The following is a 20455-nucleotide window of genomic DNA, read 5'->3' as shown; positions in this document are numbered from 1 at the left end:
TTCTCGAGCCTCTTGGAGGAAGCGCACTTACTTCTTTTCCATAAATTCCAACTCTACGTTAAGCTACTTGTTACCCTCCCCCCGGAAAGATAATCACGTTCTCGAACTATGGATTTGAAATATAATTGGTCACTATTGTCTCCCACATTGATTAATGATCGCAGAGAATGCCATGACGAGAACACAATGCTGCCCCAAGCACCTCAGATGTTTTCAGCAGTGGTTTCGCCGGATGCAAAATCAGTGGGACATACTCAAGTGTCACTCGCTACGACGGGCGTTTCAATTTCTATGGGAAGCAAGACGGGCAGCATTACTTCTGATAGCCTATAAGACCTGTCAGCACGCTTCTAACTCATTTCCATCCACACTCCGATTAAAACTGCTCGTTATTTTCCGTTTGTCAAGTTACTCTACAGCGTAGCCACACTGGCTGTTAAGCTGCTGCACTGCTCTGGGATACACGGGTGCAGCGGTTCACTTAAGACGTTCTTTTAGGTATGTGTTTCCGAGAGCAATGTTGGCGGCGCCCTCCTTGGGAACGCAAGCCACTGTGTCGGCAGCTGCTTGAAAGGAGCAGGCTGACGACGTGGTCTGTAGCGATTACCTTTCATTCGGTTTCTAATGTAACCACATTCTCACAATGTGCAAATATTCGAGGGAATTTTATTCAGTTTGTCATACCAGTAACTATTTCTTGTCACAAAACCCTGCTTTCTAGAGGACAGGATCGTAACCTCCTTTTTTGTAACAGAGTGTTATGGGGCGTTATCGACAATAATTACTTATGATTTTTCTCACCTTGGAAGACAAAAAAAAATTTCTAATCAATTTCAAAATATCACGTTATTGATTCCTTCGTTGTAATCAAGACAGTTTCTCTGATATGACAATCAGTTGACTGCTGGGAATGAAACCAAGGGATGTACCAGCATGGTAAAGAACAATGGAACCACCTATGCTCCACTTCCAACCAATATAACCTTCTGTAACAATATAGTCAGCATTTACCGATAGTTAGGCGATCCAAGCTGTATTCTGGAAATTAATATCTTTCACTTCTCGTAATCACCATGGAGATACATCACTTATCAACATATTAGGGCCAAAAATAATTTTGTGTTTGAAACCGAGACCTCTGAGAACGTATCGCAATGTCATATATTGTCGATATATTGACTTGCACATTGTCAAGCTTAGGGTTGTTGAACGGCAACTAGGAGAGGTCAAGATGGGAAATCAGAGACACAGTGCAGAGAGTAGGGAAAACGTCAGCGTTTAGGTTACCGGAGATACACAGTAACGCTAGAGCTCTGCGAGTTGCGGACACTAGGCAGCTGTCCCAGGGCAGAATGTTCACTTCACAGAATTAAATGGTAACTCCATCTATTGCCTAGACGCTGCTGTAAGGAGTCACAGTAGAAGATGGTCACAAAAAGGCATAGCTTAGCAGAGGCAGCAAGCTTGGTTCTTGTCCCTGTGAACCACAACGTCAGTGGGTTTACACAGGTTAGAGTGTTACAACAGCACTCTCCACTCACGAGAGGCCTCAGAGCGGGCCCAAGTGAGGTAAAACATTGTTATTACTAGCCATAATAGGAAAGACAGTGACGTTTACCTTTTAGCTGTACGCTGTTGCTGCGAAACTTGGAGGTTGCTAATGTAAAGGCCAGAAACATGTCTACCTACGGAGCAGGAGCAGGGGAGGAATCTCAATGTTGTTGGCCAGATGTGCCCTGTAGGTGCAGAGTTGCTCGTCAGATTGGCTGAAGCCTGTAAAGTGGTGGTGGGCTGGTGGGCCGGCTACAGGAAGGGAGAAGTAGTGCCCTGCCACAACCCTTTAAAAATCCGTGCTTTTGAATTCAAGAGAGTTGTCAGGCAGATTGCTGGGGTGCAACCTCCATGTCGCCCGTTGTCAACTTTGTGTCAGCTCCGACAAGTCAGTTTTTCTCACTTGGAGTACTGCTCTCAAAGTTTGTACTTTATAGTGCCGCTAGTGATTGCTATTTCTGTTAGTTCTCGCCCGACGGACGCAGACGCTGATGTGCAACCCGTTGCATCCTTTGCTTTTTGTAACGTTTAGAAGTAGCCTTCAATGTAGTGTTTAGTTTGATAAAAATATGGCGTTACTCAGATCCCTGAGTATCCCTAAGTCCCCTGCTGCGAATATTCTATAAAGTGCCAAAATTCGCGCCTGTCGTGGGTGCCCAGTGACAGTTTTCGGCCCTGATGCACGCAACCAACCTGCCTTCACTAGAAGTTAGTCTTACTGAATTTGCTCCTAACCGAACGGTAGTTAGAGACTGACCTATAACCTCCAGTCTTACCTCTATTCTGTGTTAGGGCACGACAGTAAGAACTGCCCACAAAAAGTTCGGTTTCATGTGATGTGGGAAGAGACGTATCCTTCTGTACATGTGACGCCGAATCGCGTCTTGTGTGTATTGATACAGATTTTCTGTATGCTTCTGAACACTTCTTTTATTGCCTGGTGGTAAAAGAGGATCAGTTCCAACTCGCATTTTTCCTTTGTATACGACGTATGATGAATATGAACTGACACGGTAACACTTTAAGCGCAATCACTCGTCTAGCTTTCTTCGTTTTTGCGTTTGGATATGAACTCCAGCTCTGTCTCTCCTCTTTCATATTCTATAAGGGAAAAAAGAACAAAAATGACGGACCATATAGGAATTATCCGAACGCAGCCTTATACGCCCGTTAGTGCTACCATGGTTGAAAATATACTTTCACATCTGCTAGTCGTCATGTATGGAATCTATATTCTTAACGCTGCTTCCGAGTGTAATGGATAACCGTCAACAATCTTTAACAAAAATATTGACAGTTTTATTTCATGAATATCTATTTGTAGTGTATTATCCACTAGCAGGCCTCAAACAATGGTACGTCATCTCGAATTTGACTTTCTTAAAATATTCCTTCAGTGACTGAAAATGGTCTTAGAACTCAAGCATTTACTAGCTCATTTTACAAACCAAGAGACTAGTGTGACTGAGTGGACACGAAAAGTAATAGAAGTGTAAAAGTGATCTGAAACACCTTTGAAACTTGTAAGTAATTTCAAAACGAAGGTATCAAATGATTATAATTAAAAAGCTGCTACTCTCGGAGATCCAATGTGGGCTTTAATTATTGTGCTTCAACGAATCTTGGTAATTATCCTAATGTGTTAGCGTGGAATTGATTTACACTGTGAAAAAAATTTGTTTCAATTTTTGCCCCAAGGAGTAACTCTGGCGATGAGACTACAAGAAAAATGTATATAAATGTTCCCATATATAATGGATTAGGAATGGGATGTGGGCAGGAAAGGTCAAACAAGTGATAAAGGCATGACATCGATTTCATTATTAATTGACACTTACAAAATTTACTCAGTCTCAGCACTGGAAACATTTACAACATGCTGCATCTGTGAAACGATGTGATTAACAGTTGCTTGCAGCAGTGTTGCCGTACACTGTCCCTCAAATCAGAGACTGAACTGGTCCCTGGTAAATGCGTTCTTTTAGATACCCCCAGAGTCAAAAGTTATATGGATGTAGATCACGTGATATTGCAGATCACACATTTGTAAAACCTCTGGAGATAACACATTCGAGGAAGGCTGCATTAAGCAGTTCTTTCACTGAGTGAGCGACATGAAGTGTTACCCCATCTTGCATTAAAACTGTGGTTTCCACAAAACTGCACTCTTCCAAAGAAGAAATCACATGCTGTACAAGGAAGGCTCGTTAACGTACAAACATCACAATACATCTGAAAGGTCCTCTGGGAGTATTCTCTTCAAAGAAGAATGGACTGAAATTAAAGGTACTTGTCAATCCACACCACACAGCCACATGCGGCGAGTGCAGTGGCTCTTCAGGCACAATTGAACAGTACCCCAAATTCGGCAGTTCCGTGTATTCACTCCATGCTACAGTGTGAAATGTGCCTCCTCACTCCACAGAATGCGGCCTGCCCACATGTCATCAACTTCGATACATACCAGAAACTAAGGAGCAAATTCAGAACATTGCTGCAGATTATGAAGTTTCAGCTGCTGTGCCGTCTGGATCTTGTACTAGTACCAGTGCAAAATAGACCACAGAATTTTCTGTGCTGTTGATCCTGGGATAGACAATTCTCGTCACACTGCATGAGCACTAACACTACCTGGGGCACATTTTGCATGGTCGTTTACAGGTATAGCAACCCAGTCAATTAGTGGTTAGCACACTGGACTCACATTTGGGTGGACGACGGTTCAAACCCGCGCTTGATCTCCTGATTTAGGTTTTCCGTGATTTCCCTAAATCGCTTCAGGCAAATGCTGGGATGGTTTCTTTGAAAGGGCACAGCTGATTTCCTCTCCATCGTTGCCTAATACAATGGGACTGCTGACATCGCTGTTTAGTCCCCTTCCCCAAATAAAACAAAAAATAAATTCCACTGGAATTGGATGCCGCACTCTTTCAGGTGCAACACCAAGCTCATCTGTAACTGCTGCCATTCACATAAACAGTTTCATTAACAGTGCATTGTCTTTCTTCTCGGTAGCCATGCTGTTCACTCATGTTGTGGTTTACCAAAATGACAGCGTGGATGTTACACTGTCACAGAAACAGTGTACAGTGCCAGATTTGCACCTGCTGGGCACAACTGGAATGCTTTTTCTAGCATAAATCGGTTCTGCATTAATGCATTAGTGTAGATACCAAATTTTTCTGCCATATGATAATTAGAGCCCACATTGGACCTTTGTAACTGCACTTTAATTATAACCATACAGAATCAGTGTGCGTGCGCGTCTGTAATTTACTAGAAACTGTCTAGAGCGCTGCAAAAGTGATTTTAAATGAGAAAAAAATAATAACTTAGAACTACTGTGAGCAATAAAGGGATGTACGATAGCAGTTGCCAGGTTAAACAGGAAGACAAAGAGATCAGGAAACAAACTGGAGTGGAATACATAATTATGACTTAATAGTCATGAAGTGGAGATGGACATGCAAGTGTGTTAGATCCTTCATCTTGAATTGGAGGAGAGAGTGGAAAGGGAGAGGTAACCCGCCAGGATAGCCGAGAGCACTAATGTGCTGCTTCCTGGACTCGGGTAGGCGCGCCGGCCCCCGATCGAGTCCGCCCGGCGGATTAACGACGACGGCCGGTGTGCTGGCCAGCCTGGATGTGGTTTTTAGGCGGTTTTCCACATCCTTCTAGATGAATACCGGGCTGATTCTCACGTCCCGCCTCAGTTACACGACTCGTAGACATTTGAAAAACATTCGCACTATTTCACGATTTATACTAGACACAGACAGCTGGGGTACACTTCTTCCGTCCTAGGGGGGTATGGGATGGCGGCAGGAAGGGCATCCGGCCACCCCTTCCACTTAACCATGTCAAATCCGTACTTAACCCTGCCGACCCTGTGCACAATGCAGGATAAAGGCGTTAGCAAAAGAAAGAAAGAAAGTGGAAAGGGAGGGGGTAATAGGGGAAGAGAGAGGGGAGGGGGTAACTTCAATCTTGACCTTTGTGACAGTGCCGTAGACTTCGAATAGCACCAGTACCTGCCTTTGTTCCCTACTCGTGTAGAAGACAAATAGATGGTAAAAGGAAGAAAGAAGGTCTTTGCTGAATTGAAATAGCCATACTGCAATGGACAACATGCGAGAGCAACATGGATGCATAAACTGAAGACTGTAGTACGTGGGAAATAAAAGAGGTCTTAAACCAACAGTGTATGTCAAATAGCACATGAAGTTGATCTAATAAATCTTAGAATGTAACGAAATAATGATAATAGAGGTTAGTTTATTGAATAATTTATTTTCGTGAGTGTAGTCTAATCGAAGCCCCTTTTTGACCCCTCATTAATTGTCTTCCACCCCACCTCTCTCCCCATCCACCCTGCGAGGCTCCGGGTTACCTTTGGCCAAGTTGGCGGTGTTGCCGCGGTGGACGCTGCGTCGCTCGGCGGGACTGGCCGAGTAGGAGCGCCTCCAGTCGTAGCCGGAGCTGCGCAGTGAGCAGCGGCCGGTCGCTGGACCCCCGTACGAGCGATCCAGCTCCAGAGACTCGGTCACTGGAGAAGATGACCAGCCGCGGGACCGCCAAGGGAAGCGCTGCCGAAACTCCCGCTTGAACTTCTCCTGCGAGTGCAAAAAGTCTATTAGCACACAGAGTAACGATACACGAATGGCTACCGTTATCGTTCCATAAAAATTAGTTTTCGTTTCATGAGTTGGCAATGCATGTGCTTAGCGCAGACGATCTGTCTGAACGTCAACGCGGAGGCAGCAATGAGTTATGTGTAACCCTATGACGTCTGGCGGTAGCAGTGTAACTGGGTTTTCTCTTTTGATGCTAGCCAGTTGTCATGTTGAGCATTACCGCAGAGGGCATTTGATTCTAAGGCATTATGTCAGAGTGAAAAACACTAAATAATTTACTTTTTCTCTCTTAACAACATGTGGGCAGGATGGGTTCTTCCTTGGCTCGGGTATGAGGTAGAATGAAACATCATCTTTACATAAGATGACTTTTATTGAAAGATATGTACAATGGTTTCCTTACTGGAGTGTTCTGGCTGGGAGAGCGGCAGCTGTGTCGTTTGCGAAGCCTCTGCTGCGTGAGCGGCGGCGTCCGATTACGCCTGGTAGTATATATCTCGTGTCACTGTTTCGCCCAGTTGACTGGAGCCGCGTATCGTGAGATGGCCCGTTTAATTATTGAGAACGAAGTCGTGAATCGGATGGTGATACCTTGGATGTGGCGTCCCATTGTTTCTCTTCTCTATGCGGCCGCGTCTGTCCGTGTTGTGCGTCGGCCAGCTGATCGGCGCGGCGGGGGAAGGCCAGTGTCCCGGACTCGAACAACGGACTCCAGCTTGCCAGTCTTCGGCTGTCCGATCTTCATCACCAGCTCACAGGTGACTGCTGATGTGAGGCCGTCTCCTTCCCGTCCTCACAAGTCACCCGGGTACGTAAAAACCAGTCTTCAAATACCATCTAACTTCTGTCTTCTGGCGGCGAGGCTGCTGCTTGCCATTTCATTACAGCGGCGGACTTGGTGCTTCTGTGTACGATGTAGTCTCTTCCTGCATGACGGTCTTCAGCGCCAACTGAACTGTACTGGAATTGAACTGAAAACTACTGTCGGGCCCACTGCGTCTCGCGTATTTATTTACTTCAGTTCAGTGGAGGTGAACGACTTCACGGTCATTGCCTCTTCTGTCACGTTGAAAAGCTTCTCGAAGAATCTTCTTAACGTCGGTCATTGGCTCTTGGAATGTAGGCGAGGGCCTTTGATCACATGTGACAATTGAGAAACACGTGAACCGGTCGGCCGATGCCCTGATGGCTGAATCGACAGCTTCCGCTTATGTGGGGAGGGCGATGGCTTCTCCTCAACATGCTGACTTGCAAGCGCCGACTGTTGCCACTGCTGCTCTGTCCGCTGTTTGCCAGTGTGCAATTCTTCTAAACTAAACTAAGTTTTTCATTTATTTTCTAACTGCTACTTCACTTCACACTGATTTCACTAATTTATTTACCTATCTGAAGTACCACTCAACAGCAGCACGAATTAAAAAAGTGTCATGTTATCTGAAAACATGTGCTAAGAACTGTTCTGAAGGATGCTGACACCTAGCGCCTAGTTCTGAGATGTATTCTTTACTGTGTTGTATAACCAAATGTGTTAATTACTAAAATGTTTTGTAATATGTAAAACAAAGAACAAAACAATGTTGTCAAATTCTTAATGTATTTAAGGAGAGAACAGTGGCTATAAAATACTAGTTGTGACGTCAGTTAGGGAATGTACCGTAGGACCAAGGATCCTACACTATCCGGTATTTTTGATTAGTCTGCTATGGTAAGCCTTAAGACGTTTTGTTGAGAAGCAGCTTGTGAACTGAAATGCGCATTTTTTACTGTGCCTCGGATTAAAAATGCTACTTGTTAAGAAGACGTCTTTGTAAAAGCTGTAAGTCGACAGAGCAGAGTAATTTTTGGCTGAGTTTAGGAATGTAACATGTAGCCAGTATTGAAACAGTGACATGGACGGCGGGAGGCTTATAATTGATTGTATCTGGTATTTTATGCAACGGATTCAGCAGATTGTATATGTTGGAAGCTAATTTCTGGAGCTAAATGTTTAACTAATGAAGTTTTGTGGAAACTGCATCGCACTTACAATTGAGGCCAATTTCAAGTCCACTGAAGCGGCCGAAAATTTAAGTATTTTTATTATGAGTGTTGCGAAATTTAGTAGACATGTTGTGAGGCAGCCATTAGCGCAAGTAAAATTGTTCCTTTTTTTATGTAAAGCCAGCCTCTCTCCAGTCTGATGCGTGATTCTTGAACAATTGTTGGTTCACTCACTGAATTGTGCCGGCCGCTGTGGCCGAGCGCTTCTAGGCGCTTCAGTCCGGAGTCGTGCCGCTGCTACAGTCGCAGTTTCCAATCCGGCCCCAGGCATGGATGTTTGTGATGTCTTTAGGGTAATTAGGTTTAAGTAGTTCTACGTCTAGGGGACTGATGACCTCAGATGTTACGTCCCATAGTGCTTAGAGCATTTGAACCATTTTAACTGAATTATGTTTTGTGTTTTAATTCATAAACCATGTGTGCATTCAATTTTATGTTTCCTATGACTGAAGCTGTTTCCCATAGTCTACAGTTACAAAAGCAAGCTGATGCCACTTGAAAAGCAACTGTTTACATAAAAAATGTTAAGTAATCGTATTTATAATTAAGCAGCTTGTTACATAAGTGTAACCTAGTTGTGAACTATGCCAAGAAGTTGACTTCAAAACGTAATACGCCAATTTGACTACTGAACAGCACAGGCGCTGTGGGTATTAAAGTTAGTGAAAGCACTCTTTATGTGTGATGAAATTCAAGCTTTTTCACAGAACAGATGCAGGCTGTTGAAATTGTGTCCAGATACCTATCAGGTTTCAAAAAAATTACGACCAAGTGAATTTTTGTCACCTTTTGCATAATGTAATTTATCAGAAACCAATGTATTTTAATTAAAGTAACAGCCACCACAGCGCACATTGAGCCTTGCCTCATGGATACTGATTGTATATACATACAGTTCATTTTTTAAGTGTTTTACTTGTTTTTATGGTCTGTAGTCTTTATGGCAGACAGATTCAAGTGCTCATGTTAATTTTTTGTAGAGGTACGTTAATGTCCACCACTAGCCACCCCAAAATCAGTTAAATAGTTAAGAGCCCAATCAGCAATTCTTCTTGTATGCAACTAAAATTCTAATTTACTATACATTTTGTGTGGCAGTTTTCATGCACTGTCATTTAACAAATTGCATTTTGGTAAACATAATTAGTGAGCAGTTACTGCATGTGAACATTATAGCTCCAAAGTGTGGTGAGTTGTCGCTCCAAAGCCCGATGCCTCACAGTCAAATGCTGCTCATTCCCAATTGGGAAAGGATTAATTAAAAGAAACAGAATGGTAGCATCACAGCTGTCCTTCTAAAATTATACAGGGTATGATAAAGAGACGCTGGTTGTTGTGTGGGTTGTGTTGGGCAGTACACTAGTCATTTCCAAAAGAAAATTCTTGTCTGGAAACGCATAATTTGGGCGCAGTGTGGTATCAGAGTTTGAGAATGAAAGTGTCAGTGTGACTTGAGACTGCATTTCTTAGCCTAAGTATTTATATGACTTACTGGCCATCAGTGACGTGGACCCACAGACTGCATCCGATAAACAGCAGTCCTGAAACTGTGATGCATCTTCCTGTAGACTGTTGTTCTCGTCATAATTGGGTACTTGTGTATTAGGGCAATGCAAGCTGAAGACTGCCCAGGGTACCAGAAGAGTTCTACACTTGGGAAAAAGGGAGAGCTGGTATCAAATCTGTACTCTACAGTGTTCTTAAAGGTGGAGCGTTGTAACACCCTACACATGCACTGTTTGAACAAAAGTATCTGGACACCTCAATGTAATGCAGTTTTGACCATTAGGTATCACGAGAAGTGGACTCGCCAGTATAAGAGCATGCAGGCCATATTGTGCCATCAATAGAGAAGCAGCAACAACACAGTGAGTCAGTCAGGAGAGTTCACTGACTTTGAATGTGGACTAGCCATTGGATGTCACCTGAGTATCAAATCCACCAGGGATATTTCAACACTTCTGTAGCTGTCCAAGTCGACTGTTGGTGATGTGACTGAAGTGTAGACACGAAGATACAACCACAGCTAAACCAAGACCAAGCAGACCTAATGTGCTGATGGACAGGGACTGGACTGGGGAGGGTCTCTGTAAAATATGTCATGAAATCAGCGGAAGAAGTCACTTGTGATTTCTGAAGTTCTACCGGCAGTCCAGCTAGCATGGTGACTGTGCTTGGGGGAGTTAAAAATAATGGGGTGCAATGGTCGAGCAGCTCCTCAAAAGCCACACATGTTTGTCGTCAACGTTAAGCAACACTTGAGATGGCCGAAGGAGTGACAGCAATGGACAGTGGCTGTCTGGACACTAGTCATTTGGAGAAGTATATCACAGTGTATCCTGTGACAATCCAATGGAAGTGAGTGAGTTTGGCGAATGCCTGGAGAACATTACCTGCCATCTTGTGTAGTGTCAACAGTGAAATATGGAGGAGTTGGTGTTAAGGCATGCAGATGATTTTGTGATTAGGGTATGGATCCTTTATTCTGTTAAAAAACGCAAAATACAGAAGGATAGGAACACATTTTACTCCATTGTGCACCGCATGTAGTGGAGGGATTGTTAGATGATGATCACCTGTAATAGCATGACAATGCACACTGTCGTAAAACAGCATCTGTGAGGCAATGCTTTATGGACAATAACATTCTTTAAATGGACTAGCTTGCCCAAAGCCCTGACCTGAACCCAATGGAATGCCTTTGGGATGAGTTAGAATGTCGACTTCACTCCAGCATCCAACATGACTATCTTCTTTGGTTTCGGCTCTTGGGGATGAATGGGCTCCATTCCTCCAAAAACATACAGACACCGTGTTGAAAGAGTCCCAAGGAAATATCAAGTCATCATAAAGACGAGGATGGACACACCCAATATTAATGTCCGCTAATAGGTTTCCAGATTCTTCTGATCACATAGGGTATATACGCCAATGCCCTAGATACTTCTTAAAGTACACACTAGGTGACACTTTTACTTTGACAATATTCCTCGTACACTGTCACAGTTTAACGTGTTGAATCCCCATTTCATCCGAATAAACCACTGGCCTTTTTAATTGTGATGTTCCGCAGAAACATAATAATCATAATTGTTTACATCTGGGCCCTACAGGTCCTTGCAATGTACAACATAGGAAATTTTCAGATTTTTCTTCTACTTTCTGCCCATACTACTTCAATTCTCTCAAAATATGCTCTTTACCTCTCAGCAGACCAAGTTTTTTGAGACTTCTTGGGATCTTGTGCAAGACCAGCAATCAAGTCGTGAATTATGTGACAAATTTTTTTTCTGTCTAGTGTAACAGTTTGTGTCATTCTTGACACCATCAGGTCTTCCTAATTCCATTCTATTTATTTTTTGCTTCGCTGTTCAACCATCAGGTTGGTTAGCTGCAGCTCACCATACATTTCTGTCTTCGGCCTTCTTCGCCGCCGGCCGGAGTGGCCGAGCGGTTAAAGGCGCTACAGTCTGGAACCGCACGACCGCTACGGTCGCAGGTTCGAATCCTGCCTCGGGCATGGATGTGTGTGACGTCCTTAGGTTAGTTAGGTTTAAGTAGTTCTAAGTTATAGGGGACTTATGACCACAGCAGTTGAGTCCCATAGTGCTCAGAGCCATTTTGAACCTACTTCGCCACCTGTGATAGGATGGGGAGAACCTGTCCTATTTGTTAGGTCTTGGACAAAATATACGTTTCATGAATGGTATTCTCTGGAACTGGTCTATGCTACTTAACAATTTTCAATCAATGCGCTCTTGATTTTTCTTGCCATCTCCAAATACACTCCTGGAAATGGAAAAAAGAACACATTGACACCGGTGTGTCAGACCCACCATACTTGCTCCGGACACTGCGAGAGGGCTGTACAAGCAATGATCACACGCACGGCACAGCGGACACACCAGGAACCGCGGTGTTGGCCGTCGAATGGCGCTAGCTGCGCAGCATTTGTGCACCGCCGCCGTCAGTGTCAGCCAGTTTGCCGTGGCATACGGAGCTCCATCGCAGTCTTTAACACTGGTAGCATGCCGCGACAGCGTGGACGTGAACCGTATGTGCAGTTGACGGACTTTGAGCGAGGGCGTATAGTGGGCATGCGGGAGGCCGGGTGGACGTACCGCCGAATTGCTCAACACGTGGGGCGTGAGGTCTCCACAGTACATCGATGTTGTCGCCAGTGGTCGGCGGAAGGTGCACGTGCCCGTCGACCTGGGACCGGACCGCAGCGACGCACGGATGCACGCCAAGACCGTAGGATCCTACGCAGTGCCGTAGGGGACCGCACCGCCACTTCCCAGCAAATTAGGGACACTGTTGCTCCTGGGATATCGGGTAGGACCATTCGCAACCGTCTCCATGAAGCTGGGCTACGGTCCCGCACACCGTTAGGCCGTCTTCCGCTCACGCCCCAACATCGTGCAGCCCGCCTCCAGTGGTGTCGCGACAGGCGTGAATGGAGGGACGAATGGAGACGTGTCGTCTTCAGCGATGAGAGTCGCTTCTGCCTTGGTGCCAATGATGGTCGTATGCGTGTTTGGCGCCGTGCAGGTGAGCGCCACAATCAGGACTGCATACGACCGAGGCACACAGGGCCAACACCCGGCATCATGGTGTGGGGAGCGATCTCCTACACTGGCCGTACATCACTGGTGATCGTCGAGGGGACACTGAATAGTGCACGGTACATCCAAACCGTCATCGAACCCATCGTTCTACCATTCCTAGACCGGCAAGGGAACTTGCTGTTCCAACAGGACAATGCACGTCCGCATGTATCCCGTGCCACCCAACGTGCTCTAGAAGGTGTAAGTCAACTACCCTGGCCAGCAAGATGTCCGGATCTGTCCCCCATTGAGCATGTTTGGGACTGGATGAAGCGTCGTCTCACGCGGTCTGCACGTCCAGCACGAACGCTGGTCCAACTGAGGCGCCAGGTGGCAATGGCATGGCAAGCCGTTCCACAGGACTACATCCAGCATCTCTACGATCGTCTCCATGGGAGAATAGCAGCCTGCATTGCTGCGAACGGTGGATATACACTGTACTAGTGCCGACATTGTGCATGCTCTGTTGCCTGTGTCTATGTGCCTGTGGTTCTGTCAGTGTGATCATGTGATGTATCTGACCCCAGGAATGTGTCAATAAAGTTTCCCCTTCCTGGGACAATGAATTCACGGTGTTCTTATTTCAATTTCCAGGAGTGTAGTTTATTTCTAAAGGGACTTTGTCAGTGACATTCCCAGTGCCTTGTGTTCACTAACATGGTTCACCCGCTTAATGCGCAATGTAGCAAGCCGCTTTATATTAAGAATTTTACTTTTGTATCATCGCACCTGATGGGGAACATATTTGTAATTACCATCTCTAGCTGCGACACATCTGTGACTTCTCGAATGATTACGCATACATCGTCCGCTTAGGCACCTACCACTTTGTTCCTTGAGTGGTAATGCCTGTCAGTCTACCCTCCAGTTGTCTCAGAAAAGGTTCCGGTAATGCACTGAAGCGCCAAAGAAACTGGTACACCTGCCTAATATCATTTAGGGGCCCCACGAGCAAACAGAAGTGCCACACCATGACATGGCATGGACTCGACTAATGTCTGAAGTAGTGCTGGAGGGAACTGACCCCATGAATCCTGCAGGGCTGTCCATAAATCCGCAAGGATATGAGGGTGTGGAGATCTCTTTAGAACAGCACATTACAAGGCATCTCAGATATGCTCAGTAATGTTCATGTCTGGGGAGTTTGGTGGCCAGCGGAAGTGTTTAAACTCAGAAGAGTGTTCCTGGAGCCACTATGTAGCAATTCTAGGCGTGTAGGATGTCGCGTTGTCCTGCTGGAATTGCTCAAGTCTGTCGGAATGCACAATGGATATAAATGGATGCAGGTGATCAGACAGTATGCTTACGTGTGTGTCACCTGTCAGCCTCGTAACGAGATGTATCAGATGTCCTATGTCACTTCAACTGCACACGCCCCACACCACTACAGAACATCCACCAGCTTGAACAGTCCCATGCTGGCATCCAAGGTCCATGGATTCATGAAGCTGTCTCCATACTCTTAAACGTCCATTCGGTCGATACAATTTGAAACGAGACTCGTCCGACCAGGCAACATGTTTCCAGTCATCAACAGTCCAATGTCGGTGTTGACGGGAGCAGGCGAGGCTTAAAGCTTTGTGTCGTGCAGTCATCAAGGCTCAGAAAGCCCATATCTATGACGTTTCGTTGAATGGTTCGCACGCTGACACTTGTTGATGGCCCAGCATTGAAATCTGCAGCAACTTGCGAAAGTGTTACACTTCTGTCACGTTGAACGATTCTCTTCAGTGATCGTTGATCCTGTTGTTGCCTCAGCGATGCTGGGGATTTGACGTTTTACCGGATTCCTGATATTCACGATACACTCGTGAAATGGCCGTACGGGAAAATCTCTACTTCATCACTGCTTCGGAGATCATGTGTCCCATCACTCGTGCGCCGACTATAACACCACGTTCAAACTCACTTAAATCTTGGTAACTTGCCATTGTAGCAGCAGCAACCGATCTAACAAATGCGCTAGACACTTGTCTCACATAGGCGTTGCCGATTGCAGCGCCGTATTCTGCCTGTTTACATATCTCTGTATCTGAATATGCATGTCTATGCCAATTTCTTGCGCTTCTGTGCGTTACGAACAGCAGCATTGTTAAAGGCTTCCTTGGGTAATTTCAATTTGTTTTTTCAGTTGACAATTAACGGAGATTTGTGCAGTAACACCGATTGCCATGTTCTGGATGATGTCGATGGTTTTTGGTAGGAAATCCATTCGGCGCATTGGCTCTGAAAGGCATCGGCGATTAATTTGATCAAATGCCTTATGGATGTCAGTGAAAAGCAGTCCACATTTTATATTAGTTGTCTGTCTTAGCACAATAACATTGCAGTATAGAGCCGCAGTTTATCACATAGTTCTCCTAACAGCACTGCTGTTGGCCTATGATTTCCGCAGTGCATGGAATAAGACGCTTATTAATTACTCAAGCTATAATTTTATGATCCGAATTTAAAAGCGAGATCGGCCGTAGGTTAGGTAATATATATATATATATATATATATATATATATATATATATATATATATATATATTTATTTTGCAGTCTCTGTTCTTTGGGATCAACGAAGTTTGCATTGTTGAACTCTGCAGGCACTGGCTTTCCCCGTAAGACTTCACTGACAATTTCGGTGAACTTGTCTCCTGTTAGGGTCCAAAATTATTCACAGAATTCAAGCGGCTGTCCGTCAGGTTCTGGAGATTTCCTAGCGGGAGAGCTTCGTATGATTTCCAATATCTCTTCCTTGGTGACTTCCGAAGAAATGTTCTCATCGTCATCTCGAGATTATCGTGGGAGATGTGTGCCAAAGAGCTCACCATATCCTTCTTCGTTTGTTTGCCTCAGTGTACACACCTGTTCATAGTATGTGCAAATTTCCTTAATTATTCCCTTCTGAGTAGTGATTATGGTACCATAATCGGGTTGAAGTTCATCCATACAAATTATTCTTCTGTTCTTGTTATGACTGACAAGATGATACCTTGCAGCAGTCTCATCTTCAATGAGTTACTTTGCTTTGGATTTTATCTTTTGTTCCTGAGCATACAGGTCCCTTAGTACACTATAGAAAAATTCTACAATGTATTTTCTTTCCGTGGTCTTATCAATACTAAAAGATATTAAAACTTTCTTTAGCTTCGGTTTCGACCGTCGAGTCCACCATTACAGCGTACCTGGAGAGTTGTTCAATGAACGGAGACACATTTCCCAAGCTCTGGTTAGGCCACCTTCTAAATCTTTTACTGGTAATAAAGATATATTTAGATTGCACTGGATCCGTACTCTTCGAGTAGGTTCTGGTGCTAGATTTTCACAGGTTAGCAAAGTACTGTGGTCGGAAAAACCAACGGGAACTGTTTCTGCTTTCAACACTTCGTCTTCTACGTTTTCCGATATGTAAATCCTGTCAGTCGTACTGCAGGTATTTGCAACATTACGAGTGAAGTTCACTATTGTTGGGTATTTTATTTCTCACACAGTTTTTAGTTTTAGATCAACAACAGGGCCTCTTAAGTTTGTTGAGTAATTAAAGTTGTAAGTTTGATCCTTGAGAATGACTACACGACTGAAATCTCTTCCGGGTATGAGTTGCAGAGGTTTTTTCGTCATTAAATAGATTACGCATTCTTTAAAGAAAGTGGCTGCCACAGCTCCTTAAGTACTGCCAGCAGGCGCATATAAATTGACAATAGAACTTGTGCTATATTAATTCCAATACTTCGTCCGTTTCTAATTTATAAACGCTATGTACCGGAATACATTCTCTAACTATAATGGCCGTTCCAACGCTCGTTACAATGGATATATTGTAAAAACCAACGTAACCGAAAAAATTTAGTTTGGGGGTCACTATTTCCCGTAGGAGAGCAATGTGTGTACCCGACTCATATAGAAACTGTTTCAAAGCAGCTGTTTTTACCTCCGCCTGTATCCTATTGATGTTCAAAGCAGCTGTGTTTACCTCCGACTGTATCCTATTGATGTTTAATGTGGTAATCGTATATGACTGTAACGTTTGAGCGTGACGTTATTTTTTCTAGTCCATCATTTCATGCCATTTCATGCCCGATCCCTCCAGAGAATCTTAACCTTTGTTTTTATTCTTCTTACGGTTTGCGCTGACACTGGACTTCTCCGAACTTCTGCTCCGCCCACTCGCTGAGCAATTTTCCGCGGAGGGCGGCGTCGGTGAATTGAGTGGCTGTCGTGTGGCAATATCTAGTCTGCCGAGCGCGGCATATAAGCAGTCTGCACACATTCATCCGATATCCGGCCACTTCTGCGCTCACTGTAGTTTGCTGTTTGTCTGTTGTTGCTCTAGAATTCTGCTTGTTCGTTGTGAGATTGAGACGGTGGCGTCACGGCTTATAGAGAGTCACTCGCTACGTCGTCATGTTTATTTTCTGTTCTAACCGCTGGCGAGTCTGTTTGCATAGACTGACATGGCTGTACTGCAGTGCGGGGCTGTGACGTAAACAAGGCCCACGCGTTGCCAGCTGCTGGCAACGCTGCTGCTGTCTACAGGACGGAGCTGTGACGTCACCTCAACATGCTCAGTTGCCCGTGGCGCACTCTACTGCGCTGCTGGTATACTTCACTCTGAGTTTGAATCTATGCTTACAACATTGTCTGAAATTATAATTTCTAACGCTGTATTCTGAATGTCACCTTCAACATTCAGCGACCGGTTGATTTCCTCTTCATCTATACTACCGCCGCCACAAGTTCGACATCTCTTGTCAGTGGCTATACTACTTTTAACAACCGGATTATCTACAGCGTCTTTTCAAAGTAAAGATGGAAATGCTTCAAGAGTATTTTGTGGCCTTTCCTCCACATTTACCTGAAACCTTCAACATCAGAATTTTGGAAATTTGGAAATTTAGGAAATTTGTGGTAAGTTCCTATGGGACCAAAATGCTGAGTTCATCGGTCCCTGGGCATCTGATTTTTGGTCACAAGTTCAGCCAATGTTAATCTTCATGTTGCTGTAAATTGTTCTGCAATATATACACCTATTTTGGACAGTTTTGCCGGAGATGCCCACTTTAGTTACCTATGCGACAAGTCAAACACTCTTCCAGGGGTTGACTCTCCATCGTAAATCACGTGTGCCTCGTAACAACAAGCCAAAACGTGAGATGTACTTATATAGATATGGTGTCTGTTCTTTCGAACATACCATTGATGACCTACAGCTGTCTACGACGAAATTAGAATTACATTAATACTTTCAGCTGTTGACGGGCGTTGATATATATCAACGGGTACAGTTGAATATGTGTGCCCCGACCGGGACTCGAACCCGGGATATCCTATTTACATGGCAGACGCTCTATTCATCTGAGCCACTGAGGAGACAGAGTATAGCGCGACTGCAGGGACTATCTCGCGAACGCCTCCCGCGAGACCCACATTCTTACCTTGTATGTCCACACACTACATTCGTAGTGTCCCACCCCCACACACTCATTACTCGTGGAAGACGTTCTTACCAAGTCCCGTTAGACTTCGGGTAACATGTGTGCATCCGCACAGAAGAAGGTCATGGCCGGTATTGCCAGAACGATATACTACGTGAGGAGGCAAATTAAATATTGTGTCCTATTCCTAATCAACATCAGTATTTAAAATAGTAACTGTACTCGCCGAAATGTCACGATGGTGGAATTCAAATTTCTGTAAAATCCGTTCCAGCAGTATTGTTCCATGTCGTAATAAGCAGTGTACGACTGATCTGAAGTAATGTCAATTATATCAACAATCCAGCCTGAATTTCCAGTGAAATTGGCTGAATATCACAGGTTGCTTTGTCAAATCCATATCTTTAGAGTAAGCTTGCTGGGAAACCACAGCAGTATGTAACAGCGCCCAAAACACTTAACAACAAGGATACTCAAGACTTTATCTCCACAATCGCAATTAAACACAACACTACAACGAACGAAAGAAGCAGTATTCTTTACTGGACAGCACGGCGACCGAAACGCCACAACGCATCCGCTCTGCTCGGCCGCAAAAGACGCTGCCGGGGTCGCAGGCAAACGAAACTTTTGTATCAGCTACATGCCGAAAGGCTATGAACGACAATCAAAACCGCTTAAAGTCCACTGTCTGTAATATTATTTCTGAGTGTGAATCAAACTACGATTCTCTGTTTACGTTGCGAAGCGTAGGTTGCAACTGATTAGGCCGCGAAACCGGTTATGTAATTCTACCAGCTGTCAGTAGAAGTCTTCTTAAGATCAACTTGTGAGGGATTGTCAGTGTCATTTGGATTCACAGGAATAATGAAATAATTATAGAACTGATCATCGGCATAGCTTAAAATGATAGTACACGTAATTTGATTGATAAGACACCTCGTAATCCTGACACAGCGTTCGTTTGACGCCTTTACAATGACGCCACAAACCACTAGTGTAAAAGCGGCAGCCTCAGACGAAGGGGGCCGAAGTAGCATTTGTGGAAAAATTCTTCGCGCGATACCATCGGGTGTAGCAGCAAGCCACTTTCACAGTTACATCTCGTATGTGTGCATGTTTTCAGATGGTTGCTGTGTTATTTTTGCTTAACATGAAGGTCGCAACCCTGATATTTCAGTATAAAGTTCATTGTTCTTGTGTTATTGGTTTTGTACTCAACAGTAGTAAACAAAAATTGCTCAACGTTTTTGTCTGTTATTTATAGAAACAGCATCACGTTGAATACATAATGGAACCGTGGACCTGCAAACCTTAACAGCCAACGACCACAAAATATGATTTTACTTTGGTGTTGAATCATAATTTTTTTTCCTTTATTGTATTTCAATTCTCCATCGGGGCGGGCTGGCAGCAGCATATGCGCTGCTCTTCAGCCGAAAGACAGAACAAACAATAGATGACATTTAAGAATAACAAAGGAGAAAACATGGTGAACATAGATATAAAAAAGGGGGAACATCATGAAAGACAATAGACAAAAGAGGGGCGACCGTAAAATGGAGATAAAAACCGTAAAAAAGTAGCACACGCAAAAAACCACACACTGGGACAGTTAAAAGAACACAAGGCACAGTATGACCGGAGCATAAAAGTATCGACGGATGGCGTAGCGCATAACAAACACTGTCAGTAGCTCTAACTACAAGGCCAGCACACAATTAAAATCACACCTTTCGACGCACAGGAAAAACAGCACTAAACACAACACTGACGTGTCACACTGACGATGATCAAAATGGAGGATCCGCCAGGTGCAAGGAGATGAGAGAGAACGGAAGAAGGGAGGGAGGGGAAGAGAGGGGGGAGATGGTCGGGGGGGGGGCGGATAGGGACAGGTAGGAAGGGATGTGGGAGGGAAAGAACCAAGGATGGGGTGCAGGGTCTCAGGGGGGGGGGAGAAGGAAAATCCTCCCTGGGAGAAGGAGGGGAGAGGAAAAGGGGACCCTGGGGAGGGGGATGAATCACAACCATATCAAACGTTTTCAAAGATATAACTGCCGGTACAACAGATTTTATTCGATGATCTAACTTTCGGCCTTAGACCATTTTCAAGTACCAGAAACCATTTGAACTGTTGAGGAATACAAGTCACCGTCAAAATCTGTATTTCTGTAATGTAAAACAAATTTGTCAAAAG

The 20455-nt window shown here is 44.5% G+C and overlaps 1 protein-coding gene across 1 annotated transcript in view; it reads right to left on the bottom strand.

The window, feature by feature from the left end:
• Positions 1–5885: 5885 nt before the first annotated feature.
• Positions 5886–20455, bottom strand: part of LOC126101356 (tachykinin-like peptides receptor 99D) — a 474069-nt gene continuing 459499 nt past the window's right edge. Inside the window, exon 6 of the mRNA XM_049912024.1 lies at positions 5886–6164. Coding sequence (XP_049767981.1) covers positions 5886–6164 — 279 coding nt within the window. The remainder of the gene's footprint in view (positions 6165–20455) is intronic.

Source organism: Schistocerca cancellata, chromosome 9, assembly GCF_023864275.1.
Source record: "Schistocerca cancellata isolate TAMUIC-IGC-003103 chromosome 9, iqSchCanc2.1, whole genome shotgun sequence".
Lineage (NCBI taxonomy): Eukaryota > Metazoa > Arthropoda > Insecta > Orthoptera > Acrididae > Schistocerca > Schistocerca cancellata.
This window is presented reverse-complemented; position numbering and strand designations above follow the sequence as displayed.